Raw genomic sequence first — 21,336 nt, 5'->3', positions numbered from 1 at the left:
CAAAAAGGATGAATTCATATGAATTTGGTATATATATATACAGTATATATATGCATGAAATGAATATTAATTAATACAATATTAAAAGTCGTGAGATTAAATTAAGGTCTGTGCACTGGCGAAAAGCTCCCTGGTAATTAGGCTACGTAATGTACCAAAACCACCTTGTTTGTGGCTGCACAACATGTAATGCAGCTGGGTCTTTGAGGCCAGAGAGGTCAGGGCGATGAAACTAGCAAAGGATCTAAGGTTACAGTAACTTGTCTGCATGGGATATTAAAAACCAACAACACGCATTGCTGCTTGTGCAAATATACACAAACCTATTAAAGTTGAAAGTCTAATACAGTGTGCACCCAAACTCTAAAAGTCTAATGCTAAAAGATGAGGCTATCCTTTTAAATAAAAAGAGTGCCTAAAGGCTCCACTTGCCCAATATGGACAATAAGCTTACAAACATTTGACTGAACTCATAGAGCTACATGATCTAACTGTTGAAGGGACTGTCCGTCACTTTTTTGCTAATCTGGAGCGCGTACATTTAACCTCTTAACCCTCATTGGAGTATCGTGGGATGGCACTTCTGTCATTTTGTGGCGCAAAAGCGTAACAGGCTCCAGGCTCAGTCTGTAGGCTTGAGCGCGGAGTGGGCCAAGTAGTGAGAGGGATGGGTGCTATCAATCATTTTAAAATACTGTTGGACAAGCTATATGCAATAAATGGCACATATAACAAAAAGAGAATAGAGTTGAGATAGTCTGTCAAGCGTTTGGATATCCAGCCATGCATCAGTCAGATATTATACTTTGGATGGTTGCCATCAAGTTTTAGAACAGTAGAAGCGGTGTGTAAGAACTACCCAGCAGCACATTTCAAGCATTATATGAAGCAAAAAAGTGGACTTGCTATGTACACATCTTCCCATGCATTTGTAAACAACCTAGCCATCATGTGCGATGCATTGCATGATTTGCACCCTGAACTGTGCCACTCTGCATGAATCCACAATATCATATCTACTCTTTCTGAATCTTTTTTTTACAGCTCCTGGCCAAATTCAATGCGATCCCTAAAGTCAGGTGGTGTGGCCAAAGGACACAGAACTGCCAGAGACAAACGCCATAACACCCAAAACAGGGAGGAGGAAAATGGGCACAACTAGATAAGGTAAGAATACATCTGTCTATTTATATTTTAAAAAGCTTTGTGCGATTCTTTACTGTGAACGGTTTAGTATTATTGTCTTACTATACATGGTAGACCTATTGAGAAATCAATTTCTGACTGCAATTGCTGTAAGTCCCACAATTCAGCATGTGGGGATGTGGGCATTCACGATTGTTGTGCAAACTAAAGAAGTGAATAATTTTATACTGTAGCCATAACATTTATATCATGCAGATTATTTGAGATTGAGGCCTGTAAACCCCAGTAGGGCTGTACTGAACTTCATTTAGTATATTTAAAGCTTCCATTGGGTTTTTGAAGTAAGCTTTGAATGTCTGCGATTTTGTGTGCATGCATGATGGCAGTAAAAATGTTGTTTATGAAAGGCTAAACGCCAACAAATATGTATCGAAGCATAATATTTTGTTGGATAAAAACATGTCGATAATTTTGGAAATTATTAAATCCATATATTTTTACATAGACAACACCTGATGCTGCGCTGAGAGTTGTGCAGAGTACAACATACATTTGAATTATTGCCATAACATTTATATCATGCATATTATTTAAATTAAGGCTTGTAAGCCCCACAGTTTAGTAGGTGGGCATTTGAGTACATTGCATGTTTGCAGAACCATGTTCTGTACGCTGTTCCAGGGCTTCGTCAACCCTTCACTAATATACACTTCAACAAAAACTCTTACCAGAGGCAGTTTTTCCTAAATTTGCCTAAGAACTGGGAGAACCGTATATTATCTTAAAAGGGGCAGCTGCCCGAATCAAAGTAGAAAGAACAAGTTTATTGAGGAGTTAAAGGTTCTTTATGTACAGTACTTTTTCTGAAGATCCAAGTGCTATGTATGTAGAGATACTGTTTCCACGTCAATATGTGTTAACCTTGAGTGGAAACCTCAGGAGTTTGGAAATTAAGCTGAATTTTTCAGAAACTTTGAGTTTGGCTCTAATCCCCATAGAACTCCATGCCCAATTTTAAGGTAGAAATTAACACGTTTACAGCCTGGTACCAGTTATGCTCTCCATAGCTCATTTCCATTACCAATTTCATGACAACTCTAGGGGGTTTGACTTTTTTTTATATAACTCACCTGTATAAATTATATTGAGGCTTAAATGTATGCATAATTAAAGACATGGCTGCTTTGAGTGACAGGTGGGTGTCGTACCAGGTCACCTGTGCTAGCTGTCACCAGGGCCTGAAGAGCCACCTCTGCTTCTTTGTGCTTCCACACAAATACTGTAAATGCTTAGTTACTAGCATCTATGCAGATTTAGTCATATGGCCATGTTTTGCCACTTTTAGTATATTCTACTGATAATACCTCTACACTTTATTTTTAATGCAGGGAGAGGGCTTTGAGTTTTATTTTACCAAAGGCTATTTGAATACTTTTGCCTGCGCTGATTATATCAAACTATTTAAACTCAGTAAAATCCATTATGTTTGATTTACAGGAGGTTTTTGAGATGTCCATTGTCTACCACTTTAACAATTAAGGAAGGCACAGGTACCTTAAAAAAGCAGTCTATGTGGCACACTGAGGGCCTAAGATTAGGGCGCTGACTATGACCTCAATGTTCTTGGTCCGTGTTCGGTCAGGGAACCTTGTTGCATTTTGTGACCCCCTACTCTCTCCACTCATTTCCTGTCATCTCTACACTTAACAATCCAATTAAGACAAAACATTCTCTAAAAATAATAAAAAGTAATGCTTTAATACAGTAACACACTTATACTTTCAAAGGGTGTTCTACACCATTCTGCTTTGTTCTTCCAAATAGGCAAGATTTACATTCTGGGAAATTTAATTTCCATTTATCTTATTCTCCAGGAGCTCATAAAAAAGATTGCACAGTTACATTTCAAATAACCTACAGTGCTTGAATTAAAACCCACTTTTAATAGGCATCAGATTCCTTTTAATTTAATCATTTATTCTTTTCCCCTTTCTAACGAGCACACAGAGAAAAGGGCTGAGTACTATTAATTATACGATTATAATGAACCATGGGCGCAAACCGAATGCTTCTGGCTTGTGTGTATCAAACCCAATAAGGGGATCAAATTTCCGATTAGCTTAACAGTGTTCTGCAGCATTCATCAGCTGAAATATTCAACTCCCACACGTACTTGCTGCTAGCGCTCTCTCCTCAGCTGGTCTCGCTCCCTCCCTAAGTCATGCAACCTGTCTCACACATGATTAAATGTACATTGGAAAAGGCAGATTTCTCTTCCTAAATAACTAGCTGCCAAAAGTGGCTTGGAATTGGACACAGCAGCGCTTCTGCCTTTGATTTATATCACTCAAATAATTTACTGACACTTCATAAAAATGTTTAGTAGGCAAGTTTGTCAGTTTCTACAAAGAAACTAAAGGTCTATATTTTACACATACATTTTAACAGTGCTATAATATGCAGTGCCAAGAAAGTCGAGACACTATATCTCCAGACAGTGAGGGTAGTTAAAAGTCGATTTGTTCTAGGGGGATAAACAGGGGGAGGATGCTCGATGCAAAAGGTAGAAAGAATGTCAAGAGGGGAATATTCCATTATTACATTTGTTTCTTAACTCGCTCCAGTTTGCCTTGAGGGACACAGGGCGCAGTCTATTAGTCCGGGCTCAAACCGTGGCATATCAGGTCCCTGACAACAAAATCTCATCTTGGAGCTAATGAAATGCACCATGCCAACAATTGTCTAATCAAAACTAAATGCTTTTTCTGCAGTGCAAAATCATTAGAATCCATCAGCTGAAGTAGGCTCCATGGCGTAATGGATCCCTAATGACAGTAGTTACCATCACCAGTGACCTCAGACCTTTGTGCATCAGACATCACTTCCCAGTCAGTTGCACTCTATATCTGTCTCATTCACAGTAAAGCTATATAAGTAGCAAATTGTAATATAATAAATTTCTACTTGTCCCGACAGTTACACTCAATTTTCCTCACATCAAAGCACTCATCTCAAGGCTGGATAACAGGCATTAACCACAGGGAACGGCCAGCAAGGCTGCTGATAACTCAGCCACACACACACTAGGGGGCAGCAGACACTGAGCCCTGGGGCAGTGATGCAAATGTTAAGTGCAGATAAACTCCCCCCGTCACCCCCCTCCCCGTCACCCCTCCACATGCTCCCCCTGGTCGTTCTGCGGGTGACATCATGTGACCGTCCGGGCCTGCCCTTGCACCTGCAGGTGCTGTGACACTGGCAGTGCCTGTCCCCCTCGGAAAGGTCCCACAAAACCTGGGGGTCCTTTCAGCTCTGCCACCGTTGGCATGGCAACAGAACCTGGAGGACACACAAGAGTCATTGACCAGAAGCGCCCAGGCCATCAGATCAATGGTACTCTTTGGCAACCTATGCTTTACCCCCCCTGCTTGCAGGATGTGTAAAGTTAAGCGCTGACTTTGTGAGACACAAAAAAAGGGTGAAAGAGTCGGGGAAAGGATCAGCTCAATATTACAGCATGTGTTCTGCAAACAGGTCGGTGGTAAATAAGGACAGCACAGCCAGATGTCAAAAATGCTGTAACTGCAGAGTGAGATCAGTGCAAGCATCTTATGAAAAAGACAATTAATGGTATTAGGCAAACATACAATGCACATAGTCAAATATTAACTAATGCATGTACACTTTCAAAACCATATGCTCACACTTAAATTTACAAGTCACACGGAGCTGCTTTTGTTTGTGATAATTACAGTGTTGGTGAGGAAGTGATGCGGAGGCTGTGTGGGCATGATTGCCTTGTTCCTAACTCTTAATGCAGTGCCACGGATCAGAGGGGTAAGAGGCATTGATGGAGAGTCAGTCACGACCCCAACCTTCTTAGGGAGTCTTTATGAGATCCATTTTTAATCCAGAGACTCACAAAAAATCTACGTGACAACCACACACTGGCTGTACTTTGACATTAAAAATCAGTTTTCCTCTAGCGTACATTGTTTTTTTAAGTGCACCTGGTGGAGAGATTGGCTTCCAAATCTGCCGAGAGTTTCAAATACATTCTCTTTCCAACAATTCCTTCATTTCACATCTCATTTATCAGTGATTTATGCAAATTATGGTATGTGTTCTAGCTTTCAAACAATAAAAGTTCAGTGCATTAGCAGCTTGTCGAACGGCTGTCCAGTAATCACATGGTCAATTTGCATCCACTTTGAACAATGTAATGATTTGGCAGCTCATTTACTGTGAGAACACAGTAATTATATCACAGATTCTTTGATTACTTATTGGATAGATCTTGAATTAAAAATGATATTGTAAAAGTATGGACTCAAACATCAATTGAGAGGATGAATAACAGTCTGTATTACAGTCTGTAGATTGGGAGAAAATTAATTTAACCTTGCAAGCTCCAGATTTTGAAGTTGCTTGCCTTCGGGACGCCCAATCAATCTGCATCAGAAATTTGGAAGCTTTCCTCATCAGTAAATGCTTTTGAAATCCCTTTGTGCATGACCATTAACGATGCATGTGGACTCATTGATGGTCTCAAGCCAATTAACGGTAAGATTAGTTAACATTTTGGATTCCTAAAACCCCAACGCAGCTATCAGGGGCTCTAGGAACTGAACCAACATACCCCAATGGCCATTTTTAAAACACATAAATAGCATTTTAGAGTCTCAAAGCACCATATCAGCACCTCCTCCCAGTATACTCCTAACTCCCAGTCAGGAGAGCATTTAGGTATTAAGAAGAATTTGGCCCCCTTGTATACCCCATTTAATGAGCTCAGTGCTAAATTACTACCAGAGCAATTACACACACACACTCAACACACACATACACTCACACACATATCAACTGTATATTTCCCGACACACCGCATCCACAATGCGCAAATCACACACACATACACACAAACATCAAGAGTACAAATCCAGACAGGCCATTCCATAAATCAAACTGCATATTTGTTAAAGTCTGATCAGGTCCATATATTAAAAAATCCTACGAGTGCACATAATACTCATATCAGTAGGCTTACAGCAGCAGAATTTCTCATTGATCAGCAGTTAAAGAGTGTGATGTGAACGGCCGTCCTGGCAGAGGAGAAATTATAAAGCATTTTGTAACGGAAACACTCGCTCCACGCACCCAGAGGTCCGCGTGCAGAAATGAGACATTGATCCATAATTGGAAGCACTCAGTCATGAAATCTAAAGACTAATTAAAGACAGAGAGCTTTAATGGCACACATTTACATATTCAGCACAGTCATTCAAGGCTGCCTGCCGACTTGCAGCCAGTGGGAGATGGAGGGTTGATCTGGAGGCTGCGAAGACTCGAGTTAGATTAAACTATGATAGACTAATGACGAGTGTCTGAAACGTCTGGCTGCATCAGCGAGAGCCGCTTGCGCGACATGACTAAGATGCTACTGTGGCTTTGCCGTCACTGACAGCTGTGAAAAACACGCAGATATCTCAAGGTCTAATGGTTAATCATGAATATGGTCTTGGCACAAATGACGGGGAAGGCAGTGAATTCATCGCTTAACTGGGGAGCTCCTGTGGACGTCCTTCCAGTGTGACCTCCACAAATAAAAATACAAAAGTAATACTGATAACATGTGCAGCTCCAACAGCTCCTGAAATTCTGAATAAAATGTACAAAATGACATCCCAAATATTACTGTCATTTCTATTTTGTCATCAATCTGCCTCTTATTTATGACAATGAAAGTTACTTTTGACAAAAACATTCTTTCACCTGCTTCTGATGCTTAACTATCACCTTGAGGTTGACACTCGAATCACCCTTGCATGAATCGGTCCGTGTGTGTGTGTGTAAATAAACATGCACAACCATGTGTCTGTGCCGATAGTTTGTGTGTGTGCAGGTCCAAGGTGGGAGAGGTGACATGTGCAAAGCATGGCATCTCATCTGGAGGCGTGAACACGTCCGCTGGTCCTGCTGTGTTGAGGCCCTTTAGGGTGCAGCTCCTGATATCCCGCTGGCCCACTGAGGTGTACGCACCGCCTGATTACATGTCAGGGTTGGTAAGTCCTGCTAAACAGGCAAGAGGAGGGAGAGCCTGTGGTGGCATCTTGTGCCTTTTCCGTTGCATGTTATCAGCTGGACGTAGTTCTTGCTTTCAACCTGTTAGGCTGGGAATGATAACAGAGGACAGCGAGAGATTGCTTGTCAATGATGCTACGCTCAAGTGCTGTAGAGCAGACGAAAGGATGTGGCTTGTGCTTCCCTGTTTGTCTTCTGGTTGATTGAATCTGCTTCTGACTGAAAGCAGAGCTCCCCACTTGTGTTCCATGTGCTGAGTCCCTCACCATCCGTTCCCTTTTCGCCCCCTTCTTGTATTTTCTATCTTGTAATACTGCTTCCATACCTTTTCTCAACAGCCCAGGGCCTGTTTTAATAGGCTTATTTAAATATTTCTCCTGTGCAGGTTAGATAAATGAGACAGCTTTGGTGCCAGACCAGGCATTTCTTTAAGTGGAATAGGCTTCCGTATAAAAAGCCAATCATCTTGAAGGCCAAGCTAAACTGAGGTTAATTGGAGCCAACTGCAGGCCAAGGTTTCTTTTGCCTATTCAGTTAGATAACTCTGTGGGGAAGGAGCTTTTGGGAAAAATCTTACTGGCAATATTTAAGACAAGTGAAGCTTATTCTCACTGCTCTGTGATTGCTGATCAGGAGAGTGCTGAATGAGGGGAAACCTGCGATGCAATCCAAACTGAGTGCTTGTTCAATAGACACTACAAAGACGTAATTACAAGAGAAACTTCCTGGCTGTTTGTCAGAATTCCTGTAGACAATTGCATGTTTACATCCCAATCCACTTTGCCTCCCTGGCAGAGTGCTACCTGCAGCGAGCACAGCAACAATTTAGATCCAAACACAGGTCTAAACGGTGTCTGTCTTCACAGAAAACACAAAGAAATTTCTGCAGAGAGTACTTTTATACATTTATATATTGGAGGAAAGCACGGGACATAAATCATGCTGTGCTTATTTATGGCTTTAGTTTCACACTGAAGCATTTCAAAACAAAACTGAAAGCTCCCGATACCTCACAGAGGGAGGATGTAAATGCAGGGAGGAGTCGGTCTGTTCGATCCAATTTTGTAGTTAGCGAGACCACTATTTACTTATGATGCTATCGAGGAATTACCTTCTTCCTGGCTTAGCCTAATGCTCTGCTCCCCAGTTACAATGATATACTGTGCACTGTTATTAATCAATAGGTATTACAATGCAATTTCCCCAAAGCTATTTTTATATGGATGATTTCAAAATAATTTAACCATAAAGTTTCTATGTTACTCGTTAAAGTCGGTACTAGGAACTTTATTTTATGTGTCATTTTTTGCGGTGCCTCTGGACGGAAGTGGCGGTGCATCCAAACACCAGAGTTCCTTTAGATTTTACTGCAGCAGGTATTCTGTGCAGTCTGCACCGCTCAGTCCTGCTTCTGCTTCTCCCGTGCCTCCCTTGATAGATTAAAGTTTCTCACTGTAAGTTAAAGTTATTCTCCTCTTCACTTCCCTCCTGGTATAGTTATTCAGTAAGTAATGTACTGATACCCTTTATGTACAAAATAATTCCAATATAAATTTTAAACCAAAAAAGGTTTTAAAAAAGGGCATATCGTCGCGTATGAATGACATACATTTTAAAGGCATAATGATCCAAAAATGACTATCACTAATCAGCTTATGTCACTTATTTATTTGTTCCATTTTTATGTAAGAGTTCAGTAATCTTGTTAAAACTAACTTGTACGTATGACTATTGGCTGAACTGCTCAGTAAAAAATATGCAATAAAATATAAAACTTATCTCTATATATATGTGTGTGTGTGAGTGTATATATATAGAATAAGCTTATGACATGCCCCCGGAAATAGGCTAACGTCAGTAAGTTAGTTAGCCAGGCATGCTAACGTTTAACGGCAGAATTTTTAAAAAGCAGTTTACTGTAAGTAACCACTCACACAAAAAAGGTAACCTCTGGTAATGCAACGCTCAAAACACTGGTGGCCTCAATCTAATCCTCTGGGGGATTAAGCTCTTAAGAGCGCAGGACATTCACTCATAAACCTTTATAAATCTAAAACACTGGAACTCTCAGGGACACATGCAAACCTCAATCTGTCTCTCCACTGCTCTACATTATCTGCTACAGTACACGGGGCCTTCCACAAACAGTTTCTATGGACAGCATCAGAAATGGAGTGATTTGAGTCAATCTGAGCTACTTTGTAATCAAACTGCTTCTTTATATCACTGAAAAACTATTTAGGTCAGTGAGAAGCCTTTGACTATGGTTACCTTAGCAACCTCATGGTTACTTGGTGTAAATGTAAAGAGTACAGATCAGACCTTCCCCATTGAGAGTAACAGTATAACTATCTTTTTTGGTGAACTGGGGAAAAGTGCAATGAGGCACACTGGGACATTATTTACACATAATTTTTCCTTGGCAGTGGAACAGAGGAGCAGCTTGAACAGTCCGATGTAATCTGGGTTGACTGCTGACTGCTTTATCAGCTGGCTGTCCCGGGGAGAAAGAATATACTGCATATCTACTCTAGCTCTGATATAGGAAACTAAGCCACATCTATTCTATTACGTACATCTGAACGTTTCTTTCTCATCAACCTTACAATAAGGCACCTAACAATACAACCAGCGACTCCATCTTGATTAAAAAATAAATAAAAAGGAGCGTTGGTAAAACGCTGTGGCACGTCTTTGCTGTCACACCCAAAGCATTGATCGCACGTCCATTCTATCGTCAAGCGATGACCAAGGATATACAGCAGTCTAGACAGTTGTGTATTGGTAAATACTGCCAATGAGGCACCAATGAGAGTGTATACAGTAAATGAAGTCCAGGGGAAATAGGGCTGATTCATTATCAAAGGTGTTAGCATTAAAGCTGTCAAGTTACCATTCCTGTTTGGCCCTAATGTAATTGGGCCCTTTCATTTCAGCCTTGATTTATTCTGCATTATACAGCATTAAAGCCTACGACCTGTGGCTCATTATCAGGACTGCTGCACCTTTAATAAAACTGCGTAAATCAAGGAGATTTAGCAACTAATTTCAAATCAAGTTTGAAAAAGGGCTGCAGCTATCGATTATTTTAGTAATCAAGTAATCTACCGACTATTCCATTGATTGGTCAAGGTTAAACGAAACCTTAATGCATATGATTTTTATTGAGGATTTTTACGAATCAGGTTATCGAGTTTCATTGCCGAACATTGTACTGATTGTGAAAATAATTGTGGCTTGTACCTTGCCATTCTCACTTAAACTTTTCCACATCTCTGGAACAAAGCTTCTAGGAGGAAATTCAAAGATATCAGAAAGAAAGAATAATACATCCTTGGATTGATATGGTTACGTCTCTTTTCAGGGGCCTTGAGGGCTTAAATAAAGCTATCCTGGGTCCTTAGTCTCATTGCAGTATCACAGTAATTGTCACAAACTATAAATAATTATGTTCTTAAAGGTTCTCTAGACTTTGAAATTGAGATAAATTGTGAGGTCGCTTCCAAATCTCACCCGTTATTACATAGCTGTATGATTTCTTACCCTCTGGGATCTTAACCATTCACACTGATGGGATTTACAAGCCTGCTTTAAAGGAAAAGTCATGTATCTTTATAGCGAAATTAATGTATGTTGAATTTAATTATATTAATCCGAACTCTATGCAGATTTGATTTAATGTAAAACAGGCCACAGTGAGGCTGTTTGAAGTTTTTGATAATTAAAAAAGATATTTGAATATATATATGTCCCCTCCCCCCTTCCCACTTGGACTGCTCTCTTGTGGAGTGGCTGTAATGAGTGGACTGTCTGCTGTCCCTCTGCTGGGTGTGGTGTGGGGGATTAATGAAGTGGTGGCTCACAAGGGAGATCCATCTGCACCCAGACAGTCCTAATGAACTACCAAGGCCCAGACATGGCACTTTTACTGAGGCCTCTACTTATGGCTTATGACATGCTGAGGAAGCACGACTGCTTTTGTTTTGAATGGGGTTGCCTTTAATGGTGACAAAGTGAACTTTTCAATCTATCAGAGTGCATTTCAGCCAGTATTATGCTACACGTAGCAATTTTGTCCCTTTCCATGAGGACTCATTTTAATTTCTTTGATGTGCTGTAGCGCCATCGGTGAAAATCTCCACCTGTCAAAGAAAGGGTGCCATGTTCCCCTTCAAAATATGAAAATATGACGGAAGGTTAAAAAATAATCTGCATATATATGTGACTGTAAATGCACACTTTCTACCCAAGGCTGTCATCTCTAATCATGCAAACCCATACAAACAATTTAAAGTCTGATAAGGAAACCAATGCTCTTTTTATTTTTCAGCATATCAATTGATTATTTATAAGATGACAAATAACAAACCAGCCCGTCCCCCTTTGTTACTGTTTCATGGCACATATGGGGTTTGCAATACTAAATAGTTAGCCAGCTAGTAAGCTAGTTAGCAGGCATGCTGACATTATCAGCTTACAATACACGGTTTTATCAATTCTTTACACTTCTGAAATTGTGATTTAAAAAAAAATGATGCCAAACTCTTTACAGTACGATTTATTGTCCTTATTAGACCTTCCTCCTATTCATGCCTGTGGTGCCTCGTAACAGGTAGATAATATTGGCCATCGCTGTTTAGGGGCGGGATTTAGTGAATAGCCAAATAATTTCAACACATTAATTTAAAAGCCTTCAATAATCCGTCAGTTACTTACTTAGTATTTCCAGTAATAAAGCACATTAATTAGCACAACATATCCGACAATATGAATCTGATGATGATGAGGGGTAACTTCAGCAAATTCCATCTCTTACTGTAGTTCTTTATGAACAACTGTTTTCCCCAAAAGCTTTTGTTATGCAGTCTGATTTGGCAATACATTACTGCAGCTTTAAAATGTCTGTGTGTGACCCTGTGTGCAGTGCAGCTGAAGCAGATCTGGCTTTTCATTAAAACATCTCATGACAAACTCCCAGACAGCTTTTAACTCATTATTGCCAGCTCAATAGATTTCTTTCATTGAATTAAAAAGAACTGACATCAGCTGTTTGGTGGCGTTTCCTTTAGGGTGAATCCAGCTCTGTTATTTTCAGTCAAAAGCCCAACCTGCCCTAACACTGTAGCACCCCTTGATGAAAAACTGTCACCTCAGTATTGCTTTTATTAGGCTGGATGCCGCCAGTCAGGGAAAGTGTGCAGGTTTTGCATTTCCATAGAAAGATTCCAATGTCTGCAGCGCTGCGAAACCGATTGGAAATATGACACATCTCTGAAATTCATATTCTGTGCGATGAAATTTGCAAAATATCCATATTGTTTGATGAATAATGACAAAAAATTATACTATGTTTAGCCGTAAAGCAGATGTCAATTTGAAGCTTGCATGTCAGCAAGAAGAAATGGCAATGTCTGTTTGATTTTTTTGTTTTAAATGGGTGTTCAAGGCCAGGAAGGCTTGGTTGGAGCATCAGCTGTGAATGGGGAAGGCAGTGGCTCAGCTGGCCAGGTTGAGCGGCTTCAAGTGACTGAGTGAACCTGAGCACAGAGTACACCTGACCCATCAGTATCGCTGTGCTCTCATGCTCACAGTGGGGTTGGGCTCCCATCATAGCACACATACACACAGGCTTCAATTAGCAGTCCCATACGCATCATTCAGTGACACTTAAGTCTTTTCTAAAATCCAAGGTGCACATTTATTGCCAACAATCATTTGTGCCACGGCTGACATTTAGAGCCCCAAACCCAATTTTCAGTCCAAGTGTGTGTTTTTAAATCCTTTTATGTGCTTTTGGCTGGGCGTGACTGGACATGTAATGCAAGAAAGGGTAAGAGAAAACTGGGAAATTGTAAGGGCAGATGATTTCATACCATCCCTTGACTTTGACTGTGCTGCAGTAGAGTAATACAGTAATTGTAGTAAACACATCCATACTTTTCAAAAGTGGGACTATCTCGTTTTTGAGCACCTTTTTGTCTGGACTATAAGTGAAGACTTTCAGTAGTCTACCTTATCCTCAACTCTGGCCTACACATGCATGTGCACAACATTTTCTTTTAAGCATTTACCATTGACACAAATGTACCCCAAAGTAGAGATGGTCACTCAAATAAGTTTTTTTGTAAATAAAAAGGAATATGGGCTCTTGAGAATAGAAGCCATGTGGATTCATGGATAATCATGTTCATCTTGTTGTTTAAGAAAAAGATGCAAAGTGTCCACATTTATTTGACCTATTGCATTCACACACCTCATCATCTCCCTATCAACAATAAAGGAGCAGAAAAGAAGGAAACTGTCTGAATGACAGCCCCACAGATGAGATAGCTATGTCTAATCCCATTTTAAGAGAGCTCTATTGAAATGACTGGGAGCGGGGAGGACAAGACGAAAGAAAAAATGGAGCATTGTGTATTGTATAGCCATCATGAGGCGTCCTGGGTCTTCTCTGTGAAGTGACTTTGACAGCTTTGGGGATTAAGGAGCAGTCCATTGTACATGGCCCAAACAGCAGGGATTAGACTAAATATGCTCACTGTTGTCTCTGGCTCCTTCACTTAGTAAATCAATAAAGCATGATTTTTTTTTCTACAGTAACGGAACACATCTGTGTGTGTGTGTGTGTGTGTGTGTGTGTGTGTGTGTGTGTGTGTGTGTGTGTGTGTGTGTGTGTGTGTGTGTGTGTGTGTGTGTGTGTGTGTGTGTGTGTGTGTGTGTGTGGGTGGGAGCGAGGGTGAGGTCGTGAGACGGAGCAGGGAGAAAAATACCTGAAGAAAGGGGGAGAACGGCTCCTGAGGCAAGGAGGAGCCAGCTGACAAGTGCTGCTGCTCACTGCTGCAGTTTGCTGGAAGCTCCTTTTTACTGTATGTTCATGATGCTGCAGCTCCACTTACAGCCACACAGAGGCATACAATATTACAACCTTGGGAGAGTTATTGTTAAAGGCCAAGAATTCAACTTGGACAGACTCTGCTGAGCCTCTCACATATTTGTGCTGGCAAGTAGAAACAGTACAGAATGGCATATCAAATCTAATAAGAATTTTCATTTTGAAAAAAACGGTGGCCCCCAGCAAGTTTAAAAATGCAAAAGGACCTCTCTAAAGCTAGTGTTTAGTTTGTCCATTCTGAGCTACTGCTCATTCTAAAGTTATAAAAACGAAAGGTGATTATACACTAATGAAAACATAGTGTTGAAAAATTTATTTTTATTTCTGCCAATAGATCCCCTAAAACGGTTCACATTGGACCTTTTAAAAGATGAGGGATTCACAGGGCTTGACATAAAGCTTATTCAGGGCAAGTAGCTGAGATGTTTTACTTGCCTGCTAGCCAACTTAATTGTCCGAAATGTAAAGTGTAGGCCTATTATTAATTAAATAAAATCAAAAGGGAGGTGGACAATTGAAAAAAAAAAACGTCACAAATTCTAAATTCTATCATTTTAATGTATCATTGTCACAAAAAGGTTATTTGCATAAAAATACACAATTCAAAAGATGAGGAAATAAATTATCTCTATTTAAATATTTGTTTTGATCAAAAAAATCGGGGACATTAGCAGTTTTAATTATGTATTAAAAGCTGCTTAGAGCTTTAATTTAGTTAAACAGGTGATAATTCCCCCTCTTATATCTATTTTATATTGCTGTGAAAACATCTCTTTGAAACAACTGTTTTTATTGCTTATTGTATTAATGCAAGTTTTCTCACCTAACACTGAATTTTACAAGATTATATTTGAACACATCATGATAACAGTTTAATTTACCTTCATCCAACCCTTATCTTTATAGTTGGGAGCTTGAACGCACCATAATGTCCCCCTCTTTGTGCTGCAAACCGGCTGCTAACTGGCCGATTTCAACATTGTTGTTGTTCACAATGCAGCACTATCACGAATCGACAACCAGAAAATATTAATGCTGATCTCTTGATTGCATATTTTCACTGAATAGCGACCCCTGAAAAAGATCACATTTATTTTTCACTTGCATTAGGCATTCTTTTGCCCTGGGCTAATGGGCAAGCTATGATGTCAAGCCCTGGCTAAGGAAGGTATATAGAAAACGTTATAAACACTACATTTTGTATCCCTGTATATCTTCAGGCAGCTGATACTTTTGTGTTTATAGGCTGTCAAAACTTGTTAAAAGACTGAATGGAAGGACTGGAAAGAAGTTTCAGCGCGTAGGCGACTTTGAGCTCCTGAGGCAGCTCGTGTTTGAAGCTGACTGCTAATAAAGTCAAATAAAGAACTGTATGTATGTGAGATGTGCAAATATTAATCCCACGTAAAAAAAATAATAAACCACTGAGTGTAAGGATCAGCAATCGCCACGGCACAACTCAGTTGCTGGTCTGAATATGGCTCTGCAGTTTCACACAACAAATTACTGTATGAGGCGTCTATTGAAGAACATCTTCCAGCAGTTCAAAGGCAGGCACATATATTACATTACAGTCATTTAGCAGACGCTTTTATCCAAAGCGACTTACAATCAGTAGTATATTACATATCATTCACCCATTCACACACTGATGACAGGCTACCATGCAAGGTGCCACTATCAGACTCTAACTAACATTCATGGGGTTAAGTGTCTTGCCCAAGGACACATAGACTGCTGAAGCCGGGTATCGAACCACCGACCTTCTGATTGGAGAACTACCTTGCTCTCCACTACGCCACAGCCGCCCGATATATCTTTGTTGAACGTGCTGTGTGCATTCCAGTTACACTGTAATCATTCCTCGTAGAGATCCATTAATGGCAGCATGTCTAAACAAATCACTGGACCAACTGATTCAAATTACATATGTTTCATAGGCTGCTCTACACTTAAATAACCCTGCACAACTTTGATTATAAAGTTGCAGTTGCAATGTCAAGTGTCCTGTTTTCTTAAGGGAATGGTTTAAAATTTGCTAAGTGGAACGAAAGCTAAAGAGCAAATAAGTGGAGCTTTACGCAAACCCAAATCTGCCTCTAATCCATAAAATTACACCTGTCACTAGAAAGTTAGATCTATTAAAACCGCTTCCTGATCCGAGAAGGAAAAACCATTAAAACACACACAGGCCTTCAATCAGCACTTAATTAACATAGCAACCTTTTTCCCAGTCTGACAATCACCCCTATCTGCCAGATTAGTTTAAGGACGTGACTACGGATGACCAAAACAACTTTCAGGATATGGACAGCGTAGAAAATAAATATGCAAATAAAAAGAGGGAGGGAGAAAGGGGGAGAGGATAGAGAGGGAGGGATAGAAAAGAGGGGATAACGCAATGGTCTAATAACTCCTTCCTCCCGACAGTGGTCTCAACAGATATATCCCATGGCCTTTATGTCAAGTCAAGTGTGTCATTTTAGCAGAGGGAACATCACTTAGATACACTCACACTGTATCAGTGTCTATGTATCTCTTGCAATTTCTAAGAAAAAAGAAGACGTTTTATGAGATTGAACTGCTACTCAGCCTATGTGGTGAGGCTCAAGAGCGAGAGGATGAGAATTTGTAGCAGCTGTATGCATTCAAGCTATTTTTAATTAGATTATAAATCTTTTTTTTTTCCAATGATTTTGTGAATCAAATGTATAAAATATGTATTACAAAAATCTGAACCTTTTCAACCATAAAAGCTTAACATCTGCTTGTGAACTAAATGTAAAGCTAGAGGCCTGTATAGGAGGCTCTATACGACAAAAAAACAATGGAAAACATAACTGTGTATTGTGAAAGGGGTCACCAGTATTCACAACCCACCAAGAAATATCACCAATTCTGCAGTTTCCCTTCAACTCTGTTGTGATTTAATCTATATTTTAGCTCATTATTGTCAATTTATGGTCTTGAACTTTAATGTTTTGATTAACTCCATGAAAGTTGTTTGCAGGAGCCAGCTGTTTTTGACAAAAAAAGCAGACAAAGTTAGCTAGGTCAATTTATGGTCTTAAACTTTAATGTTTTGATTAACTCCATGAAAGTTGTTTGCAGGAGCCAGCTGTTTTTGACAAAAAAAGCAGACAAAGTTAGCTAGGGAGACAAAGTTTCTAGCTGGTGCATATAGTAGAGCATTTAGCAGCTAAAGAGCTTGATAATTTCTTCAGGAGGTGGTGGAGACCAAAACAGAGCTTAAAAGGTAATGATAATGATCATCATGCACTCGAATGAATGCATCCAAGTGGAATTTTAAACTTGCAAACTCACAAAAAATGATCGTGTTTGCATCCATTTTGGTCGCAGTCGGTAGTCTTGAATGTTGTGTTTTTTTTGTGCTTGCCCCATGTGACCAAAAATATCAATTCCTGGTGTATTTTTTGGTGTATTCATTTTTAAAGTGAAGTCATTTATGTGCCAACCTTTGCTGATCGTAGCCGGACTCCTTCCTGCGGCAGTGGAGAGTCACGACTCGGTGGCCTTCGCTCCTCACATCCTGGCTTACTATCCACTGAGTGGGATTGCTAGGACGAGCCCCAAGAAACGTCACTCCTTCTTTCAACTTCACTCTGTGGAGAAAAAGAAAAAGACGCGTTTATGAACGTATTAGGCTGAAAGACTCTACTTCTGTTACCAAGAATATCCTCAATTCAGCGAGTCATTGGATGTAACCAGCTGATCCATGCATGGCAGCTGCATCCAGACAGACTTTTTTTTTTTTTCCTGCCATTTTTTTGTCTAGCAATACATTACCCAGATGGTTCACTGCATTGTCTAGTCTTCAAAAGAAGTCCCAGCTGTTATCTTTGTTTTGATCACACGGTTTTTGCCCCCCAAGGGGACAATTGGTTGTTTTCATCATGTGTGTTATCTCATGTGTTCCACTGGCCAATCAAGTAATCACATCACAGCAAACACCTGCTATTTTAATGAGCAGTTTATACATCCTAAACAGTCTGATAAGTGTTGTTGTACTTCTTTGCTAAAATCTATTTGTTTTCTAAAATGAGCTAATCAAAAAAATAACTATCTGATACTTTTGGATCTGCCATCCACAGTGAAGGTGCTGTTTGACATAAAAGTAGGCTGCTGTATAAGTGGGAGGCGACCATCCCATTATGCCACTCCTCTCCCTCCTTTTCCTCCCTCAGTGATAGATTCACCCTGGAAAAGGACATTGTGAAAAGGTTTCTTTGACTGCGGCAAAATTACAGCCTCAATGTCCTTGGCTCAGTTGACTACAAAAGGAGGAAAATGTCCATGAGGAAAAAAACAAAAACAAAACTAAATGAAAATCTCCTATACATGCAACCCATATTTTAAAGTACATCCGCAGAGAGTCATCTGGCTGAAAGTGTTGACGTAAAACGGATTAAGACTAATGTTCCATAACATGTGAACAGTATGATTTTGTCTGAGGCTGACAGCAAAGTTCAAGGATTGAAGATAAAACTAAATTATAAGAGAAGGCCCAATCACTTTCCCTATCCAATCCATACCAGGTTGGCAGATGAGACCAACGATAGGACTTTGCTTTCATCTTGAATTTTGTTGCTCCACTTTACCATGCACTTTGCGATTGCTTGTCTGTATACCAATGAACATATCTGCCCTCTCCAGTCCGGCTTCTTTCCTTTGATGTAATGTCATGTCGTTATATGCGAAGTGAAAATGGGTAATATGGCAGAGGGAATGCTTCTCCTCTCTATAAGAATGAAGAAACACTACACCTAAGGGTACGTACTACAGAAAGTGTGTGTGTGTGTGTGTGTGTGTGTGTGTGTGTGTGTGTGTGTGTGTGTGTGTGTGTGTGTGTGTGTGTGTGTGTGTGTGTGTGTGTGTGTGTGTGTGTGTGTGTGTGTGTCTGTGTGTGTATCAGATGTATCATCTTTTCGTGTTGCAGTCTTTCTAATATGATTTGATGTCTTTTTGGCCAGCTGCTTCCCTCTCTGTTTTGTGTCTATAAATGAAGGCCTACAAACATTTACAAATTTTGCGAGATCAGATATTTAGTCTTTTGGCCGGACTACACAATATATTCGTACTTTTAGATGAGATCAGCGTCAGTGTTGGCAATCATAGAGTCATAAATTCTTGCCATGACTTGGCTGAGAGACAAGACTAAATGTTGGACCCCGACCAGTCCTTGCCTTCATTCACAGCTTGTGTGACGTGAGGGTGAACTCTAAGGTTACTGTTCAACATGACAACACCGACAAAAATCGGGTTTATGAATGAAAGTAGACCTTGAACCATTAATCATGACTCGGCAGTGAAGGTGGTTCCAGTGCAGTAAACAGAAAAAGGGTGAATGTGTGGGTGGGCAGCATAATGTGTGTGCAGAAAGGAATCCCACATGTGTGATTACTTTGATTCAGTAACCCTGACCAGAGGGTGATGGTTAAAACGTTATGGGTTTACTGATATTAAAACATCTCATGTTAATAGTTGTGTATTGAGGAGTAGGGCTGCAGCTAATGATTAATTTGTTTACCTGTCAATTTATCTATTTACTGAATTATCCGTTGTCCTAAAGATTTATTTTTTTATTACAAATTAATATAACATTTCATTTACCAAAAATAGATATATTGAAAGCTTGTCTGATTAATATTTTATACACCTTATTTGTCAGTTGCTGATCGGAAAAATCATGGACCTCCAATTCAAAAGGATTGCTGTGACACATAGATTAATTTATCACCGCATGTCAAAGCAAACCTTTTCCTAAACTTGAGAATCTGTATTTCTAGCTAAGCACTTGACTTGAAATGGTTATGACAAGGCTTTATTTCATCACTGGCGTATTATGCAGTGAAGATAATATCTGGCAAATGTATTTTTTATCAGTGTGGGGCAAGGGAAATAATTGAAACTGTACAGACTGTAACAAAGTCTTAAGTTAAAGCCATTTTCTCACTCCTAAATGGAGTTAAAAGTGGACAGAAAATATAAAAACATTCAAGATGACGAGTGTATCGTTACGTTACCATAACGGCATTCTGACCAGCAATCTGTGCTTGTAAGGATGAACATAATTGAACACAATGAGAATGTTGTCAAAATCAGCAGTAGAAAGGCTTGATCAGTGTCTCTCATAGCCTGAATGGACGCACTGAGGCACCCTGTAGCATCTGTATGAGACGTCTCCGGCTTTTAACTAATTCTTGATGTAAAACCACCCACGTCAATATTAGATGGTCAGAGCAAATTACGTAATTTAAGAGTGAGAAAGTCCATACAGTGAGTGCGTGAGTGGAGACCGCTGCTCATGTCACCTGATTATCCACACTAGTTATTATAACATTGAAAATAATGCAAAATAATATATATACATGAATTACCTGAAATAAAATGAATAAACATGGTTTAATACCAAATAAAATATATCCTACTGAACTTTCCCACTACAGTAGGATCAATAGCTCATAATACAAAGCAAACACAAGATATAATATATATTTGCCCCCTCGATAATCCTCAGTGTTCGCAGTGTAGTTTGCTAAAATGCTTTATTTATATTCCCTTTCATCCTCCTATGAATGAAAGTAACAAGAACGGGCTCGCTAAACTCAAACATTTTAGAAAATCAGGAAATCACCTAAACTTGTCCACTTATCTGGAATAGATGGATGAGAAGTGGCAACACATCATCTTAATCCACTCCAAATACTGAACTACTTGGGTCATCAGAAAATACCTTACAGTGTCAGTCCAAGGGTGTATTTTGGTCCCACTAAATGGAAGATCCTCTGTTCAAGCCAGAGTGAAAAGAAAGTGCTGAGGATGAACTTGCTGGCAGTGCATACAACTGTAACACAAAGAGCTCGTGCTCAGTCCTCCTCGGGTCCCAACGGGAGCAGTGGTGTCTAGTATCTGGTTTCTTTACACTTCAGTGATCAGGATGTCTATCAATGGTTTCCAGTGAGGCTTCAGAATGTTTTAAACACAGTTGAGTCTCAGAGGGGAGCCAGTCATTACTCCACAGACCATATCCAACCTTTCTGAGTAGGTGTTAGAGTTCTGGTTGAAGTGTCTTTTATTGACTTAATGGTCAATTTGGCCTTGTAACCATCCAGCGTTGGAGTCTCTTGCAGGTTAAATAGCATTCATCCAATTGTGACGATTAGATTCATGTTGTAACCTCAGCAAGGAATATATGC

At 39.8% G+C, this 21,336-nt stretch overlaps 1 protein-coding gene across 1 annotated transcript in view; it reads right to left on the bottom strand.

The window, feature by feature from the left end:
* Positions 1 to 21,336, bottom strand: part of si:dkeyp-14d3.1 (transmembrane protein 132C) — a 101,526-nt gene that overhangs the window by 39,282 nt on the left and 40,908 nt on the right. Inside the window, exon 4 of the mRNA XM_054610114.1 lies at positions 17,596 to 17,742. Coding sequence (XP_054466089.1) covers positions 17,596 to 17,742 — 147 coding nt within the window. The remainder of the gene's footprint in view (positions 1 to 17,595; positions 17,743 to 21,336) is intronic.

Source organism: Anoplopoma fimbria, chromosome 13 (assembly GCF_027596085.1).
Source record: "Anoplopoma fimbria isolate UVic2021 breed Golden Eagle Sablefish chromosome 13, Afim_UVic_2022, whole genome shotgun sequence".
Lineage (NCBI taxonomy): Eukaryota > Metazoa > Chordata > Actinopteri > Perciformes > Anoplopomatidae > Anoplopoma > Anoplopoma fimbria.
This window is presented reverse-complemented; position numbering and strand designations above follow the sequence as displayed.